Genomic DNA, 16726 nt, shown 5'->3' with positions numbered 1-16726 from the left:
AACAAGGAATTCAAAATTAAGAAGATATTTTGTGGGAAAAGGACTTGAAAAAAAAGAAAAAAAAAATGAGAAAGGATGGGGACCACAAGGAAGCAATATATTATAGGAAGCGCGCGATTAGGGGAAGAGTAATAAACGAAGGGCGAGAGTAGGAAAGTTAAGGTAGAAGTGGGAGTAGGGGATAAGAAAGAGGGGGAGAGAGAGAGAGAGAGAGAGAGAATATTGGTTGGGAAAAAGGAGCTATAAATAGGGAGAAAGAGAAGGAAGGAGGATGAGAGAGGAATTAAAAGTAGGTATAATTTCTTGGTTGGCTTGGCACGAAAGAAATTTGAGGGATCAGAATTTGGTGGGTTAAGAGAGAGAAAGAAAGGGCTAAGAAAGTTGGTTGTAGACAAATAGATAGAGAAGACAACGAAGAGAGGAGCTCTGGATTCCACCTCTTCCGTCCTTGGCGACGGTGGTTATGCCGCTTGGCTTTCAGGTTTTATACCTCTCTCTCCCTCTCTCTCTTCTGTTTTTTCTTTTTTTAAATTTTTACATCATTCTCTATGATTTGATTATCCGGATCTGATCTGCTGTAATTGGCGTGTTGGATTTTTGATTTGCGATTTGCTTTGATTTTTGTTTCCATTTTTTTTTTTTTTGGGGTCCAGCTAGGGTTTCTTCAGATTCGGGTTTTAGGGTTTTGTTTTATTCTCAAGTTTTTATTATCGGGGAGGGAAAAACGAAATTAGAAGTTTGGTTATGTAATTGGTTTGTGGTTTTGGATTTGGAGTTTTGGTTTCTCTCTTGTGTAATTGGATTTAGGCTTTTTGAGTTTTTTTTTTTTTTTTTTTTGGTGTCAAAATTCTGATTTGATGCGATTCTCGGACGAATTCATTCGGGGTTGGTGATTTTGTCTTGTTTCGTCTCTGATTGATTTTAAATTGTTGGTCTCATTATGGAAATTAGGTTGTCTTGTTTGTCTTGTTTCGTCAACATGGGATTATATTGTTTGGTGTTTCATCTCGTTGACATGGGGATATGAAGGTGGCTGTAATTTTTCTGCACTGCTGTGAGTTATGTTGCGATAGTAATTCTCTTGCTAGATTTGCATTCCTGTACAGATCTTGTCTTTATTTTATTTATTTATTTTTTTTTTGGGCTACAAAACCTTGAGTAACTTTGATAGAAATTTGGTTGTATCAAATGTTACAGGTTGGTATAATTGTTCGATTGCTATATTTTCTTATGTATTTATTTATTTATTTTTTCCATTAGTTAATATGTATTCTCTCTTTCCTTCCTGGCAAACGGTTGGGCAATTTTGTTATGTTATTTGATTTAAAAGTTTTATGAACTAATGCATTTAAGGAACCAAGAGTAATGCAAACAGTAAGGATGGTGTTGGATTTATTTGAGTTGATGCTTATTTTTTATGAAGTTGAGGTTTGACACTTTAAATTTTAGCCGAGTGCTCCTTTTATATTCACCTATCTGTGTTTGCTGCCTATAAATTAAATATATATTTTGCTTTGTTTGATTTTTTTTGTGATTTTAGTTTGTAGTAGAATGCTTATCTAGCTTCAATCAACCAACTGGTAGTAGGTTGAACTTTGAGGAAGAGAATCTATTAATCTTTTTATTTATGTTATTATTTAATTGCCATAGAGGTTTTACTAATTTTGTACACCTGATATTTAAGTACATGTTATCGGGCATTATTATTATTTTTTTTATCAGGATAGTTATGTTGAAGTTAACTTATATGTGACTTTGATATTAGGTTGTGCCGGGCTTGGATCTAAAAGGATTTGTTCTACTTAAGACATGGAGCATGTTTGCTTCTGGTCAAATTGCTTCCACTATCGGACAGTTTCATTCCAGGAAGTGCTTGACTGGCGATTTCTCATCCGTGGAGATTTTCTTCTGGTTTCCTTTGTTAATTGCACTTAGTGGTCTGTTGCTCTTAAATGATCATAGCAGGAGGCGTGATGCTAGTTACTCCTGAGATTGGTGTTGGATCTTTAGTGCACTTGTACCAGTAAGCAATTCATCCCATATTTCTCTCTTTTGTTGCTGCGTTATAGGGGCAAGGGAATCTTTGTATATTCAATATCTAACAAATTATTTTCGGATAGTGCATTGCTGATACAACATCGAGTCGAACTTTCTGGGAAAACATCTTCAGGGGTACAACATATATCACACACCATTTTTAAAGCTACTCCTTATATATCTGACTTTTGGAAATTAATCCAATTTAGTTTTTCCCTTCTCACTTCAGGGCTGAGGTCTGCCAATCTGCGGTTGAAGTCTGCTACATAGTTAATAGTAGATAGCAATTTGTCGGACCTGTGCAGACATATTAGTTCTTGGTTAATAATTTCTGTTACTTCTGATGGGTGCTGTTTAGAGTGGGAAGTCCTGAAGGTTTTGCACCCTTTTCTACGTGTTATAGATGAGATAGTGTTAGTTAAGTTTTACAATTCTTGGTGGCACTTTCTTCAGCTGGGATATCTATCCTGTTACGTTGATCAGTCCTTCCGACTGCTGCTTGGATTAGTGTCAATATGTTCAATAGTACTTTTCCTTACTCGACATCCATGCCATGCCATTGTTGTCCAGCCATGGGTTTAGTAATAAATAAGGCTGTGCAGCACGCCCATCAAGACATGTCTGGTTTTGTGCTTTTGCATTCTGCCTGAGAATATTGATGGTTTAGCTGGACCAGCAAGGCAGTTTATATTCTATAGAGTCTTCTAAAGATCATCTACTAAAGATAAATGCCATTTATCTTCGTGAGTTGTTAGTACTTGTTTTGAGTAAATAAAGGAGCTGCTTTGTGTTCCATAAGAATGGAGAGGTTAGTTGGATTCTTTCACACTTGCTTCTAATGTTTATTGCTAAATAATTCTCTTATAAATGTTTCTTATTTGCGGTAGGTATAAGTTAATAAAGGAAGTTGGTGATGGAACTTTTGGAAGTGTGTGGCGAGCTATCAATAAGCTGACTGGCGAAGTTGTAAGTATCTTTGTAGTTTTGTTATCTTTAAGGTGTGGATGGTATTTTCCATGTAAGTTGCACTTTTTATATCTGATTCTGTCTTACAGGTTGCCATTAAAAAGATGAAGAAAAAATACTTCTCATGGGAGGAGTGTGTGAATCTGAGAGAAGTTAAGGTAGCGTGACATGCTTTTTCCTTTTTGTAGTTCTATCTTTCTATGCTTTAATAAACTCATTCCATGTTTTTTATGATAGTCATTGCGAAAAATGAATCATCCAAATATTGTGAAGCTTAAGGAAGTCATCAGAGAGAACGACATATTATACTTTGTTTTTGAATACATGGTAAGTGTACTTGTTTTTACAAGGTGTGCCTTTTATTTTGAGGTCTAGTTGTTTTTCTAATGCCAAATGCGTGTCTATATATTGTTTCAGGAGTTCAATCTGTATCAACTTATGAAAGACAGGGAAAAGCTTTTCTCAGAAGCTGAAATCAGAAATTGGTGCTTTCAAGTTTTTCAAGGTCTTGCTTACATGCACCAGCGTGGATATTTTCATCGTGACCTTAAGCCTGGTAAGATTGCTATTATTACAGATAACCTTATAGGTTTAGGGTATGAAAAAGGCCTAATCTCCCTAGGTTTACTTTGCATTCTTAGAACTACTCATATGCACTTAATAATAGTGTCTTTGTATAACTTGCATTTTCTCTCTGTGCTGAGATTATTGTGCTGTACGGCACAGAGAGCTCATCTAGTCCCATTTTCTGTTTGGCTTTTTGGTTTATGCATCTTTAACATTTTATGTAAATCATGTTTTACATCTTGTGTACTCTTCCTGTTTTTCACTTGGATTGAATTTTTGTTTTTCTTTTTCATTTCAAGATTTTTTATTTGGAAATGTATTGTGTTTGACTGCTGACTTACACTCTGGTTTTCCATCCAGAGAATTTGTTGGTTACAAAAGAAACAATCAAAATTGCTGATTTTGGTCTTGCTCGAGAAATTTGTTCACAACCACCGTATACGGAGTATGTCTCAACACGATGGTATGTAAATATATATATAAATATATATATATATTTTTTCCGAGTTTCATAATGGTTTTTCTCTGCTTGTATAGTTGGCAACTTGTGGTAACTTTTCTATTAACCTGTAAAAATGTGGACATGTTAGGTATCGAGCACCTGAAGTGCTACTTCAGTCATGCTTGTATAATTCTAAAGTTGGTGAGTGTACTTCCTATCTTCCTTTCTTCTTATTTATGATTTATTTATTTATTTATTTTTTTTTTGGAGGATGAATATTGATTCATTTTCAAACCAAGTTTGTGTGATGCCTATAAGATTGATTTGTGTGATTTCCTTTTCTTTTGACACCAGATATGTGGGCTATGGGTGCTATCATGGCTGAGCTGTTCACACTCCGCCCTTTATTTCCAGGTGCTAGGTATGGGTGCTATATGGTGCAAATGTTGGTAATGGACATTATTTAGTTTTTTATTATGAAAGATTTCATCCTGTAATTAATGTATAATGTTGGGACTCTTATGATTTGTATCATCTATTGTTGACATTAGAGGTTGGTATTTCAGTCTAAAGTATTCTGTTAATTTTTATCCGTGCAGTGAAGCTGATGAGATCTACAAAATTTGTAGTGTTATAGGCAGTCCAACTAGGGATTCATGGGCTGATGGTCTTCATCTTGCAAGTGATATTAACTACCAATTTCCACAGGTTAGTATTGTTCAGTGATGTGTTGGCTGTGTTTTTCTGTGTTTGTCAAGCAAGGTGTCTGGAATCTCATATATATATATATATATATTAACCAGTTTGCAAACCGCAGTAATGAATAATTGATAATTCAAGTGTTAGACCTACTACCGACTTATATGTTGTGGAATATATATATATATATATATATTTTGGCTGGAATTATGTTATTAGAATATTTGATATTGTCTTAATATATGTATTGTATATATATATGCACTAAGTTTGATGTTTCAAATTTGCAGTTATCGGGTGTGCATCTATCTGCATTGGTTCCATCAGCTAGCAATGATGCAATTGACCTTATTGCAGTAAGTAATTTGAAGTGTTCTTTTTATTTTGTTATCCATCTCTTAGAGCTCTTTGCTAACTTTTTATAGAAGAATCTGACCTCTTTAATCTCTTTTTTTTTTTCCTTTTTTTTTAATTTTTATTTTAAATACAAAGTCACTTTGTGCTTGGGATCCTAACAAGAGGCCAACAGCAGCAGAGGTTCTTCAGCATCCTTTCTTCCAGGTAGTTTATGGTTCTTTATAATACACAATGCTGATCAACACATGCATTAATGTTTCAATTGAGTAGTTGCTTCCTCTGCTAGTTTTTTTTTTTTTTGTGTATGATGATGATATATTTTATTTATAGAGAAAGAAAAAGATGTATTGACTTTTTTTTATTGTTAATATATAAAGTATATAAGTCGGATTTCCTCTTGTGGCAGAGTTGTTTTTATGTTCCTCCATCCCTGCGTTCTAGATCAGGTGTTGCTAGAACACCACCATCAGGTTTGTAAATTTTACCCTTCTTAGTGTGGCCTATTTTTATTTTTATTTTTATTTTTTTGGCAATCTAATTTCTTTTCTTTGTTTTAGTTGGAACAAGAGGATCACTGGAGCAACAAGGAGTAAGAAAATATCCTGCCGCTGTATCTAATGCAAAGCTTGCAAGCAATTTTTATTCACCAAAGTTACAGGCTTCTGTAGGCCAAGGTGAACAGCTAATTGCACTGTGTAATTTTAACCTAGTTTACATCTAGACTGTGTTGCAACCATCTTTTGGCGAGCTGTGAGTTGTGCGCATTAGATTCGCATCTTATGGTTAATATTTTTGCAGGTGTACATCGCAAACTGGATTGGCTTAACCAGGTGAGATTAGACATGTTATTTTAATATTGTTTTTATTTTTTCTCGCTGACTTTGTGGCTTTGTGATATATATATATATATATATATTTTTTTGGCTGGATATTTGGGCTGCTTTATGGTATGAAATTCTACTGTAAAGGATTGCTTTACCAAAAATCTATTTTGACGTACTTTCTTGGCTTTCTTATTTTAAGGATGCAAAAAAGATCGATAAACCTGTGAAGAGCTCCGTCAAACAACAAAGATTTCGACCCTTTGGGAAGAGCAGTCCAAGTAAGCGTCTTGCCTTGACAAAATTCAGTGCTTACAAGTATTAGGGTTTTATGGAGTTCAGATTTTCTTTTTTCCTACTTTCCAAGTAGTTACTGATTGTAGTTTATGTTGATGAGTCTGTCTTCCTAACCAAACCCAGTTTCATGTCTAGGTGAATCACATGATACCTTTTAAAGCTTTAATGAGTACAATTTTTTTTTTTTAAATAAGTTTTTTTGGGTGTTCATAAATTTATAAATCAATATTGTTTTCATGACTATCTGTTATTGTCGATTGTCAGCCCTAGAGAATAGAGGAAGGGCTGGACGTGGAGTCTCTGAAACAGCCGAGAAGCTGGCAAATATGAAGATTGGTCCTCGTAGGCCAACCATGCAGCAGCAGCAGCAGCAGCAGCAGCAGCAGCGCCCTCCTCCCATGAAAGCTGGAGTCCGTTGGATCGGTGGCGAGCCTGGTGATTTGTATCTGAGGCCTGTTCGAGAGGTTCAACCTGTCAGACCATATGCCAGAAAAGTTGTGGGATGATGATAATATGGGACGTTTATGATGGTTCATGTGCTGAGCATGCTACCACTGTTTACCTGCAGTGGATAATATGGATTTCGCATCAACTTCCAAGTGAAACTTACGTACCTACCGTGTTGGCATTTATTTCTTTGTTGGTGAAAGTTTGGATATTACTATGTTATCCTATAATATAGTATCGATAGTATCAGCATGCTTTAAGCTATTTGGATATTTTTCTATGTTACGATGTTGTCCTATAATAGTAGCAGCATGCTTTTAAGCTATTTAGATATTTCTATGTTACCCTATGATAGCAGCATGCTTTAAGCTAAGTCTTACTGTGGATGTAATCCCTAGTTTGTTTTAATATGGGTTGTTTTGTACCTAAGCTATGTGACGATGACTGGTTTTAATATGTGCTTTAAAGATCCGGTTACAGTCTAATAAAATGCATGCTGTTTACTTGATTCGACTTGTTTGTAGTTTTTTAGATTTTATTTTATTTTATTTTTATTTAGATTCATTTCGAAATGGGAGGCTTACAACATCACGTAAAGCCGGAGAAAAGCCATGAAGGCCCCTCACCAAGTCCAGCATTTAAACTAAAATATAATAATATTAAAAAAATTTCAAGAGTTTTGTTTTAAATTATATTGCTGAAGTAAATTTTTTTAGTGTCAAGCATAATGAAAAGGGCCAAGGGGTCGGTACCACACGGGTTGAAAAATGTGTATAAGATATGCACTTTTTTTTATTTTTTTTTTTATTTTGTTGGTTGGTGGAATAATGCTTATCAATTGTTCATATATTATTATTGATACATGTAAACTTGATAAACAACTACATAGATTTGTTTCTCTGTGATTGGATCTTGTCGATCAGATTTGAATTGGAGGTCTTGAACTCAAAAGTTGTGTGGACTCTTCCTGACCCCTTAGCTCTTTCATTTTTGCCCTTCTATTTCCATGAAAAGATGATCCGGGATTTTTTTTATTTTTTATTTTTTTAATGAATTCAGTAAGCGAAAATCTCATCTTCTCTTGAGCAATTGATTGAGTCAAGCCTTCTTGATTAGTTTTTAGTCCTAGTCCTTGGATGATCTTTCAAGTCTTATCTCTAGCATTACTCAAAACTGTATGAGTAGTACTATAGGCACTAAGTATCTATGAAATGATATGGTAGTAACATATTATTATTGTTTAAAATATTGATATAAATTAAATATAGATATGTAATTATTTACATAGATGAGTTCAAATAAAAAAAAAATATATATCTACCAATTAAACATTACTACATTGTTAACTATGTGAGTCGTGACTTATTAAACTAATTTTTGACAAAAAGACCAATTTCATGGTGAAATTAATAACATAATCCATTATTGGTAATAAAATTCCAAAAATTAGTAAAGTTGTCCATAAACAACAATAGAATATACTTATTTTATGGATTAATGTTTTTCATTGGGACAATATTACTCATTTATGAAGTGGTCTTACCGTACTTCAAAATGTAGTCCAACTATAGAAATTTCCATTTGACAACTATTTTGGTGACTACTAGCACATTGATTTTAAAATATTTTCCCAATAATTGAATTCATCAGTTGTTTCTGACGTTAGACAAAATAAAATTATCATGTTTCGCTTTCAACCAACCAGCATAAACAACCGGCATCTCTAAGTCAAATTTGTCTGTACTTCTTGAAAAATAAAAATCTCATGGTTTCCTCTTCTCTTCTCGAGTGATCTCTCAGAAGAAAGCCTGGTCCGAAAATTCTTATTATGTTCCCTGTGAGAGATCCAAGCCTGTTCAGATAAAAAGAAAAGAAGATTCTTTTATGCAACTGGAAATTATCCAAATTCTATTTCTCAAACTTTTTGACTTGTGTTACAAACAAACTCTGATAGCCCAAGTTATCCCACGATATACCCAAAAAGACCTACAAGTCCTTGAGGGGGAAAAACAAGAAGGCCAAAAAATTTTAGTAAATTGTAATATGTAAATAATATCAATAACAAAGACAATAAATAAAGACAAAAACGGACACATCTGGAAATCTTATGTAAGCGAGCCCTCAAAAGGAAAAAAAATAAATTAATTAAAATAGAAAAAGGAGTTGTGAGCCGCCACTAGAAATGAGAACTGAAAAGAGGCCATGACCTGTAGTTTTAGACCAAAAAATGTAGAACTCAGTTTAGTGGTGGCTGTTTCAGTCCTCTGTGAAGATTCCGTACTAACAAATGGTTTTATATCCAGCTCTTTGAGATATCCAGATGCACCTTCGATCCTTTTCTATCAATACTCCAGAAAGTGTTGGTTAATGACATCAAAATTTAAAGGTATTGAGCTTGTATTCTTTCCCTGTTTTCTTCCCACCATGTTTTTGCATTCACTTCCCCGAACCTTTCGCGGCTGTTCAAACAAGTAGAGAAAGGCCATCAAAAAATAAGAATTCAACTCCAAAAAAGTCTAAACTGGATACGTTTAAGAATGCTAGATTATGTAATTTCTGAACAAGGATGGTAATTCAGGCTCGGTATCTCAAAATACAATGCATAGAAATATTTCGCTTCCTGAGATCAAGCTTGTAATCAATCAAACGGTGCAACAAAAATAAGATTCATATTGAAAATGAGAATGCTTAATTACCTGAATCTAACACGTCGAAGCTCCCTAGTGCCATCAGCAAGCTGCCGAATGGTAATATAGACTCCAGGTTCATCTTGTTCAACCCATTCTGTCTCCAGGTCGCTAGCATTGCTCACTGAAACTGAAGCCTCGTCTCGAGAAGAGGTTGTTGTCCGTGATGCCTCCAGAGATGATCCATCTCCCCTGTGGCCACCCATACCATAAGCACTTGATCCAGCATTATAGTGATGACCACCACCATGATCCAAAGAGTCAGAAGGATAATACTGTCTGCTCCCAGATGGCTTGTAGTGGCTTCTCGGTGTCCATTCTTTAATTGATGAATGAGCCATGGGACTTTCCCTAGCTGATCCCATTCGTGAGTAAGAAGAATCTCTCTGCAATTGAAGAGTAAACACATCTATCAGTAACTATTCTGAATCGTAGAGTACAATATGTGGAAACTGTAAAAGGAAATTGCCATTACATTGTATCAAGTGCTTATAAAGAGGAAAACACTGGTAGAACTGCAGTAAAGTTAACATAATCTATTTTGTAAACTACCTCTGTGCCTCATTTGAAGCAATGAAAGATAAAGCAATGAAGCAATAATAAGGTAAAAGAGTATTCAGAATTGCAGGGCTGCATATCCCTAAAAGAATTAATGTAATTTGTAGTTTACCTCGTCCTCAGACCTTGGAGGAGTGTTAAGAGCCTGCCTGTTGAATCTCTGGACATTGTATAGTTCCATGATTCGGTCATAATTCTCACCCCACCATCGTTGAGCTTGCCACTTGTTAAACATCTCTCGGCTTAAAATTTAAAATGACATGTCAGTTTGTGGTGTTAATGATAATCAAAATTGAACAAGTAAACTATGTAGACATTTGAAGAAATTTGAGGTCCTAACTTTCTCTGCTAGGTTGAGAAGCTTATGATGGCCTTTCAAGAAGGCCCAATGGTCAAACTAACATCCACACACCTCAAATCACAGAGCTACCAACCAATGCAATAGTTGAATCCAACCTATAGGAATGGCAGCAAATATTAACCAAAAACCATTACCATGGACGCCCATGAAAAAAATTTAGACTCCTAGATATAAGTACTAATAGGTGGGCAAATATCTAATGCCAACAAATTAGTTCCAGCTACTTCCATCCAAAGTCCTTCAGTTCTAGTAAGTGGGACTTAGAATTCTAGTTATGGAAAATTTCAATCAGATATAGCTTCAGCCTATTTCCAGACCCGGTACTTTTGGGATAGCATGAAGAGAAGAGTAAAGGGAAGGAGGAGGGAAGTAATTGGGTTTCATTCTTATGTTTCATTATTGGCAATTGTAAATATACCAACTTTAGATCTGAGCTTAATAATTTTCAATACCTGAAGCGAATTCGTTTCAGGTCATTTCCACCGTTAGGAAGGGACACGAAAGTAATGTGCACGCCTGGCTCCACCTGTGCCATCCACTCCTTAGGCTCGTCCTCGTCCTCTAACACAACATCACAAGACTGGGCAGATACAGACACTCCACCAGGAGTCCGATCACCACCCATAAACCCAGTAAATCTTGTGTCTGATCTACCTGGGTGATGACTTGAGCTAGTGAAGTCCCATGCTGGTGTAGAACTTGAGCTTGCACCTCCCATATAAGGGTATGGACCACCTTCTGAAGCAGTATCAAAGTCTGGATAAGGTCTCTGCCCTTTCTTGTAGCTGCTTGACCCTGTGCATGGCTTGCACTGCTTGTAAGCACCAGAGAATTTCAGTGCCATGTCTTTGATCTGCACGATGTTGAAAAAGTAAGTTTGGCGTAAATAGAGGCATAAAAATATATACATACACTTTTTCATCATGCATACATGTACATATTCCTTTAGAGATATCATGAATACTCCAGATTGATAAGACAAACCAATTTCTTGATCATTGTAATAACAAAATTGATGAATGTGAGAACATAAACAGATAATGAAACAGTTCTTTGAATTTCAACAGAAAGCATTTGAAAGATTTTTTTTTTTTTTTTTGGCATTTTCTTAATCTCCATTTTTAAAGTCATTATAAGTATAGCGATGTCATATACAATTTGTATAGCAAATTATACAAATTGATAACTCCAATGAAGAAACCTTAAGACAAATTGGGATCTTAATGCACAAGCACATTGTGACAAAGATACAACAGTACCAACTTATAGTATATTTTGTCATTGGTAATCACGTTACAAAATTTATGGGTTTATGTTGCATGAACTTAGCTATATACATTAAACGAGGGAAAATGTGGTAAATGTCATATTAGCTTATGTCATAATGTTTTTTTTTTCACGTATTTTGTATATACAGTACCCAATATCAACACCTATGTCATATCATGTCATGTCAAGGTACCTATGGCAGTAGAATTGAATGGTTCACATAACATAGACACAAGTACATGTATATATATATATATATATATAAAAATGGGTTATAACTAAATACCGAAAAAAAAAATTATCTAGCACTGCATTATATTTATACACCAATTGCCTCTCATCATTCCACCGCGTAGCCAATTACTCCAGCTCAGGTTGGAAACCAAGAGCTTCAAAATCCATACTGGTATGGTTATAAGAATGTCTCGCTACTCATCTATTTTAACTAAGAGAAACGTCCCCAATAAAATAAATATCCCGAAAGATTAAAAAATAATAATAATAATAATAAAAATAAAAAAAATAAAAAAATAAAAAACATTCAAAAGGGGACTTGTCCATCTCAAAGGCAGCGAGCCGTAAAATTGAATTTTTGGAGGCAGGAAACAGTGCAGGGACAGCACAGAGAAAAAACAAGAATCTAAACAGATAAATCTGAAATGATTATGCAATTTTCTTTCTGAAACAAGCCGAGAGACTGGTCTGTGATTGTCATCGTAATATTACCAGACCAGATGACACTACTTTTTTTTAATTTCAATACAGTGGAAAGAAAGACAAGAATTCAATTGTGGGCCACGGTAAGGACGTTTTGGCTGTCCTTTACTGAGGTAAGCACCGGTCTTTTCTCAAGACCCCCTCCTTGCTGTTTGCCCACTAATATCATCCGCCTATTACATTTCCTAGGAAAATCGTTTGACCAAAACTCCCAATTTTCCATTTTTTTTCCCCTTTGTTTTTTTTTTTTTTTTACCTGATTTAACAAATTATTAGTTTATTTTAAATGGAGATAAAGATATGATTCAGACAAAGCAAACATCTAAATTCTGACAAGCCCCATAGTGCAGTCACAATGCAGCCAAATCTTGGAGCTTTAATTTTGGGTTGTATTTAAATTCAAGGACAGAACCAGAAGGTTTGGCTCAGGGAGCCAAAGAGTATATTTAATATAAAATAAATAAATAATGTAATATATGCAGTTTTGTTTTCTTATAAACTATGTAATACAAGACTACATATAATAATTCAAAATAAGGAACTTCTTTCTATGATGAATTAATAATTATTATTATAAGAAAAAAAAGGACAAAAAAGAGTTCAAAATTGATATAAAGAAAATGGGTAAGATTAGACATGTTTCTATATGGTGGATCAATTTTGCAAATCTTTATATACAGTAACAACTGATTTAATAAATCATTAACAAAAATAATAATAACTGATTTCTTTAAACTCTATATGGTGGCTTACTGCGAAGGGGGGGGGGGGGGGGGGGGGGGGGGGGGGGGGCAATACTTCCTTTTTTTCCCTCTATTTTAGAATATTTTTTAAGCATTGTAAAAAGGAAAAATATAAAGTTTTGGAAGGATTAATTTAACCCTTAGCTATATAAAGTTTTGGAAGGATTAATTTAACCCTTAGCTCTACTAGTCTTTTGGATACCATCCTCCTCGAACAATGTACTCGAAATTAAATCCACATACAACATATTTAAACGAAAAAAAAATCCCTTGCTCGGACTAAGGGTTTTTAGGGTTCAACAAGACTTGGGTAGGGTCAATTTTATGAAACGAATAGAATGAAGCATGGCTGACGAAAGGTATATATCTTTGACCAAAACAATACATAAAGAGAAAGTTTGACTCAAAAGTAAATAGTTTCTTACTTCCATTTTACCCATTTTAGTTACCGCCTATTGTAAAATTCTAATTAAATAAGAAACAAACGAAAAAAAAAAAAAAACACCAGCAGATATTATTGCAATCAGTTAGATAGATATGTCAAAATTAAATATATATATATATATATATTTTTTTTATTTTGTGATGAAATTAATTTATGGGCATGTGTTTTAGTTTTACATATTCTCTCATTCTCTGTGAGGTTGTGGACCAACTGGTTGAAATGTCATCAACCGGCGTGACAAAAAAAAAAATCCTAAAGAAGGGTGGGGGTCTCTTCAAAAAAAATAAAAATAAAAATAAGGGTGGGGGAGGGGGGGTGCACATTATTAATTGTCTGGGTGTGTCACAGACAAAACTTCTCTCCACACACATACAGACCTAGATATTACCATACTAGCTTAATAGCAGTGGAGTGACGGGGATACATATATAGGCGTGAAAGATGCCCACAGATGGTCCCCACCGTATCAGAACCCCCTCCCCTTTCCTCCTTCCCTCCTCTCTAATGCACTTATGACTTTGTTTGTTTTCGCAAACATGGTAAAAAGAAACTGCAAAAGCAAAGGTTGTAGACGAAGCAAAGACGAAGAGAGAGAGAGAGAGAGAGAGAAATTTATAAGTGAGAGAGGGTGTAGGATTAAGAACCTGCGTCGTCAGGCTTTTGACGGCTTCTTTTGTACTTGGGGTACCACTGCCACGCGCTCCTCCTCCTTCCTCTCCACCATCGTCTGCCATTTGTTTCGTACATGCTATACATGTAAACATCTTTCCTTCTCTTTTCCTTTTCTATCCCTGTTCATATCAATTTATTACGTTTACATCTTAAACATATATATACAAATTTTTAAGATTGAAATTGAAATTGAAATTTATTACTAAAATAAATGAAATAAATTTCATCACGAGGGAAATACTGCCTTATTGGATTACATAAATGGCGCGTCCAAATAAATTTGTACTTTTTATGCATGTTTTTACTTATTGGATATACAGAATAAGTTTTTTTTTTTTTTTTTTTTTTGCCTTTCCAAAAAATAAGTTATCTTTATCTGTTGATTCTAATTTATAAATGACTATAACACCCATTAACCAAAAAAAAAAAAAAGAAAAATTAGAGAGGTCAATTGCATACTTGCCATGCTTCTATGCAAATTCCAGACTGGAATCTCAGCAAGTTGAAAGAAAACACTGTTAAAGTAGAAATATAAAAAAATCTGATTCTGTAATGTTTGGTAAGCGAGAAAATTAAGGAAGAAGAAAAAAAAAAAAAGTAGCAAAAAATAAGGCAAATCCAGTAAGCATTTTCAAATTCACGTTCGTTATTGATTCTTTTATATTTCGTGCTTCAAAACACTGGAGGGATTGAGGGAAACAAATGGGTCCAGAGCAAAGAGAGAAAAGCATAAAGGAAAAGAGCTCGGGATCAGAGAAGACTGAGAAAAATGCCTAAAAAAATAATGAGTCAATTATTGAAAGAAACCCACGAAAACAAAAAAAAAAAAAAAAAACAAAAAATGGTGTGGTCATTGCATTTGAAAGTGGTCTCATTACAACAACTGGGGTGAGACATGTGCTTCACTTTAGTGTAAAAAAAAAAATAAAGCCCACATAAAGAATTATGATCCTGTTAAGCCGAAGTTTCTGACAAATCCCTTGAACAAATCAAAAACCCAATTCTCTCTTCTTTTTGAGATTATAAAGGATTTTATTTTATTTTATTTTATTTTATTTTTATGGGTGGGTATGTTTTGGGGATTGAGAGAGGTGATGGCGGATAGAATTAGAAGGAAACAAAGAGACATAAAGAGAACAAAAATAAGAGAAAAAAAAAAAAAAGAAATTGGGCAATTTGATAAAAATATTAAAAAAATATATGGTATAAAATTATTATTCGAAAACGACTTACCAAAAACAAAAACCGACTCTTGTTGGGCCTTTGTCTCTTTTGAGTCTCTACTAGCTAGCTGCCACCACCAACACGCCCTGTCACTCTCCTTTTCCCGTCTTCCTTGTGTGCTTTCAGATTAGTACAATTCTTCTTTTCTTTTCTTTTCTTTCAGTTTTTCGCGACCTATTTTTAAACCCCCTGCAAAACCACCACAAAATTCTTTTCTCATTTCAGATTATTTATTCCTCATTTTCATTTATAATTTTGATTCTTTTTTTTTTTTTCCTTATAAATCAAACAAAAACGAAATAGCACAGAGGGGAAAAAAAAAAAAGAGAACCGAAAAATGTTGCAAAAGAAAAGAAGAAGAAAACGCATTCAAAAATCTCTCTCTCTCTATAAGAGAAAACAAAAATGAAATGGAAAATGAAACAAATCTTATTTCACGTTTTCTGACGTACGGAACGTACGGACGAAATACATTATGAGCAAATCAAGAGGTGACAGACAAGCGAAAAAGAGATCAAATACAATTTTTTTATTTATTCAAAAGTAAAGTAATCGAAGTTGTGTTAGTGTGTGTTTGGTTGCTGAGAAAGTGGAGAGAAAACAAAAATTGCTTGCCAGAAAAAAAAAAAAAAAACTCTTTTTCTTTTCTTCTCCTCTCACCTTCATGAATACCGTACTGATAAAACCAGCCTTTCGAAGAAATAGTCAGTTGAAGCTGAAGCTGTTGATCATCAATGTTGTTGGCAAAATTATTCCATTTTAAACCTTTTTCTCAGCGACCAAACAGACGAAAAAATTACAAAAATCTCGTAAAAGAAAATTACCAAAAAAAAATGAACTCTATATATCCCCAAACTTGAATAATGAAATCCCTTGATTTTCGCTTAAAAGCAAAAGTCAAACAACACAAGGCGGTGATTTTTTCCTGCTACGACAGAATGAACCTTTTTCTCTATCCAAGCCGCTGGTAAATTGGCAGAGCGACAAACGACTTGCCGCTTCGAAGTTTAATCCGAAAAATGTTTCGGATACAAAGAGAGCTCCCAGTGTTTTTTTTTTTTTTTTTTTTTTTTTTTTCACGCCACGACAAAGCCTCAAAATCTCGAAAAATTTCAGGCAGAGAGAAAAAGAACTAATCGGGAGCGCGTATTTATATAGTTGGAGAAGACGGGGCTTTAACGGCGTCAAATTTAGGCCGTTAAACTGTGACGGAAAACAGCGCTTGAGAGTGGGGCGAGGAGGCATTTGGTCATATGTAGAGAGGACATGGAGGGTCCACATGTCTAGGTGATGTAAGGAGGAAGAGGATCTCTTACGTGTGTGGAAAGTAGGTTACGTGGCGTCTTGTTGTTGGCTGTGATGTAAATGGAAGAGATGACAGAGTGGGATTTGTTTACAGCAGAATTTTTATTATTAT

At 34.6% G+C, this 16726-nt stretch overlaps 2 protein-coding genes across 7 annotated transcripts; one reads left to right on the top strand and one right to left on the bottom strand.

The window, feature by feature from the left end:
* The first annotated feature begins 228 nt into the window (after window positions 1–228).
* On the top strand, window positions 229–7141 carry LOC107430994 (cyclin-dependent kinase F-4). 3 transcript variants are annotated; one of them, XM_025078969.3, is made up of 19 exons: window positions 229–481; window positions 1766–2023; window positions 2121–2172; window positions 2267–2845; window positions 2925–3003; window positions 3093–3161; window positions 3241–3330; window positions 3421–3559; window positions 3931–4033; window positions 4161–4213; window positions 4367–4433; window positions 4612–4720; window positions 5002–5067; window positions 5204–5272; window positions 5475–5538; window positions 5626–5742; window positions 5867–5898; window positions 6092–6170; window positions 6451–7141. In XM_025078969.3, exons 4-19 carry the CDS (start codon window positions 2838–2840, stop codon window positions 6690–6692), a joined length of 1386 nt encoding a protein of 461 aa, XP_024934737.3. In that variant the 5' UTR covers window positions 229–481; window positions 1766–2023; window positions 2121–2172; window positions 2267–2837; the 3' UTR covers window positions 6693–7141. The 3 variants fall into 3 exon arrangements, with proteins under 3 accessions (XP_024934737.3, XP_024934738.3, XP_024934736.3); XM_025078970.3 differs by lacking the exon at window positions 2121–2172; XM_025078968.3 differs by lacking the exons at window positions 2121–2172; window positions 2267–2845.
* LOC107430964 (protein BREVIS RADIX) lies at window positions 6869–16431 on the bottom strand. Of its 4 annotated transcripts, none has more exons than XR_001582588.4 (8): window positions 15970–16431; window positions 15319–15498; window positions 14058–14204; window positions 10692–11092; window positions 9991–10120; window positions 9330–9706; window positions 8841–9092; window positions 6869–8485 (listed from the first exon to the last, which is right to left on the bottom strand). XR_001582588.4 is itself a non-coding variant. In XM_016041839.4 (8 exons), exons 4-8 carry the CDS (start codon window positions 14175–14177, stop codon window positions 9014–9016), a joined length of 1107 nt encoding a protein of 368 aa, XP_015897325.1. In that variant the 5' UTR covers window positions 14178–14204; window positions 15319–15498; window positions 15970–16030; window positions 16134–16431; the 3' UTR covers window positions 8648–9013. The 4 variants fall into 4 exon arrangements, 3 of the variants coding, with proteins under 3 accessions (XP_015897325.1, XP_015897324.1, XP_024934742.1); XM_016041839.4 differs by lacking the exon at window positions 6869–8485 and having other exon boundaries at window positions 8648–9092; window positions 15970–16030; window positions 16134–16431; XM_016041838.4 differs by lacking the exon at window positions 6869–8485 and having other exon boundaries at window positions 8648–9092.
* Window positions 16432–16726: the final 295 nt, after the last annotated feature.

This window comes from Ziziphus jujuba, chromosome 6, assembly GCF_031755915.1.
Source record: "Ziziphus jujuba cultivar Dongzao chromosome 6, ASM3175591v1".
In the NCBI taxonomy this organism is placed as follows: domain Eukaryota; kingdom Viridiplantae; phylum Streptophyta; class Magnoliopsida; order Rosales; family Rhamnaceae; genus Ziziphus; species Ziziphus jujuba.
Note: the sequence above shows the minus strand (reverse complement) of the source record. Positions and strands in the feature narration are given on the sequence as shown.

Bases quoted from the DNA above. Each gene is read 5' to 3' on its own strand.
- LOC107430994 (XM_025078968.3), top strand. From the start codon at position 1,953: ATGATCATAGCAGGAGGCGTGATGCTAGTTACTCCTGAGATTGGTGTT. The intron at 5,068-5,203 runs GTAAGTAATTTG...TTAAATACAAAG, and splicing joins ATGCAATTGACCTTATTGCA to TCACTTTGTGCTTGGGATCC. The intron at 6,171-6,450 runs GTAAGCGTCTTG...GTCGATTGTCAG, and splicing joins CTTTGGGAAGAGCAGTCCAA to CCCTAGAGAATAGAGGAAGG.
- LOC107430964 (XM_016041838.4), bottom strand. From the start codon at position 14,177: ATGTTTACATGTATAGCATGTACGAAACAAATGGCAGACGATGGTGGA. The intron at 11,093-14,057 runs GTTCTTAATCCT...AACATCGTGCAG, and splicing joins TCAAAAGCCTGACGACGCAG to ATCAAAGACATGGCACTGAA. The intron at 9,093-9,329 runs GTAATTAAGCAT...TTGTTTGAACAG, and splicing joins CTTCGACGTGTTAGATTCAG to CCGCGAAAGGTTCGGGGAAG.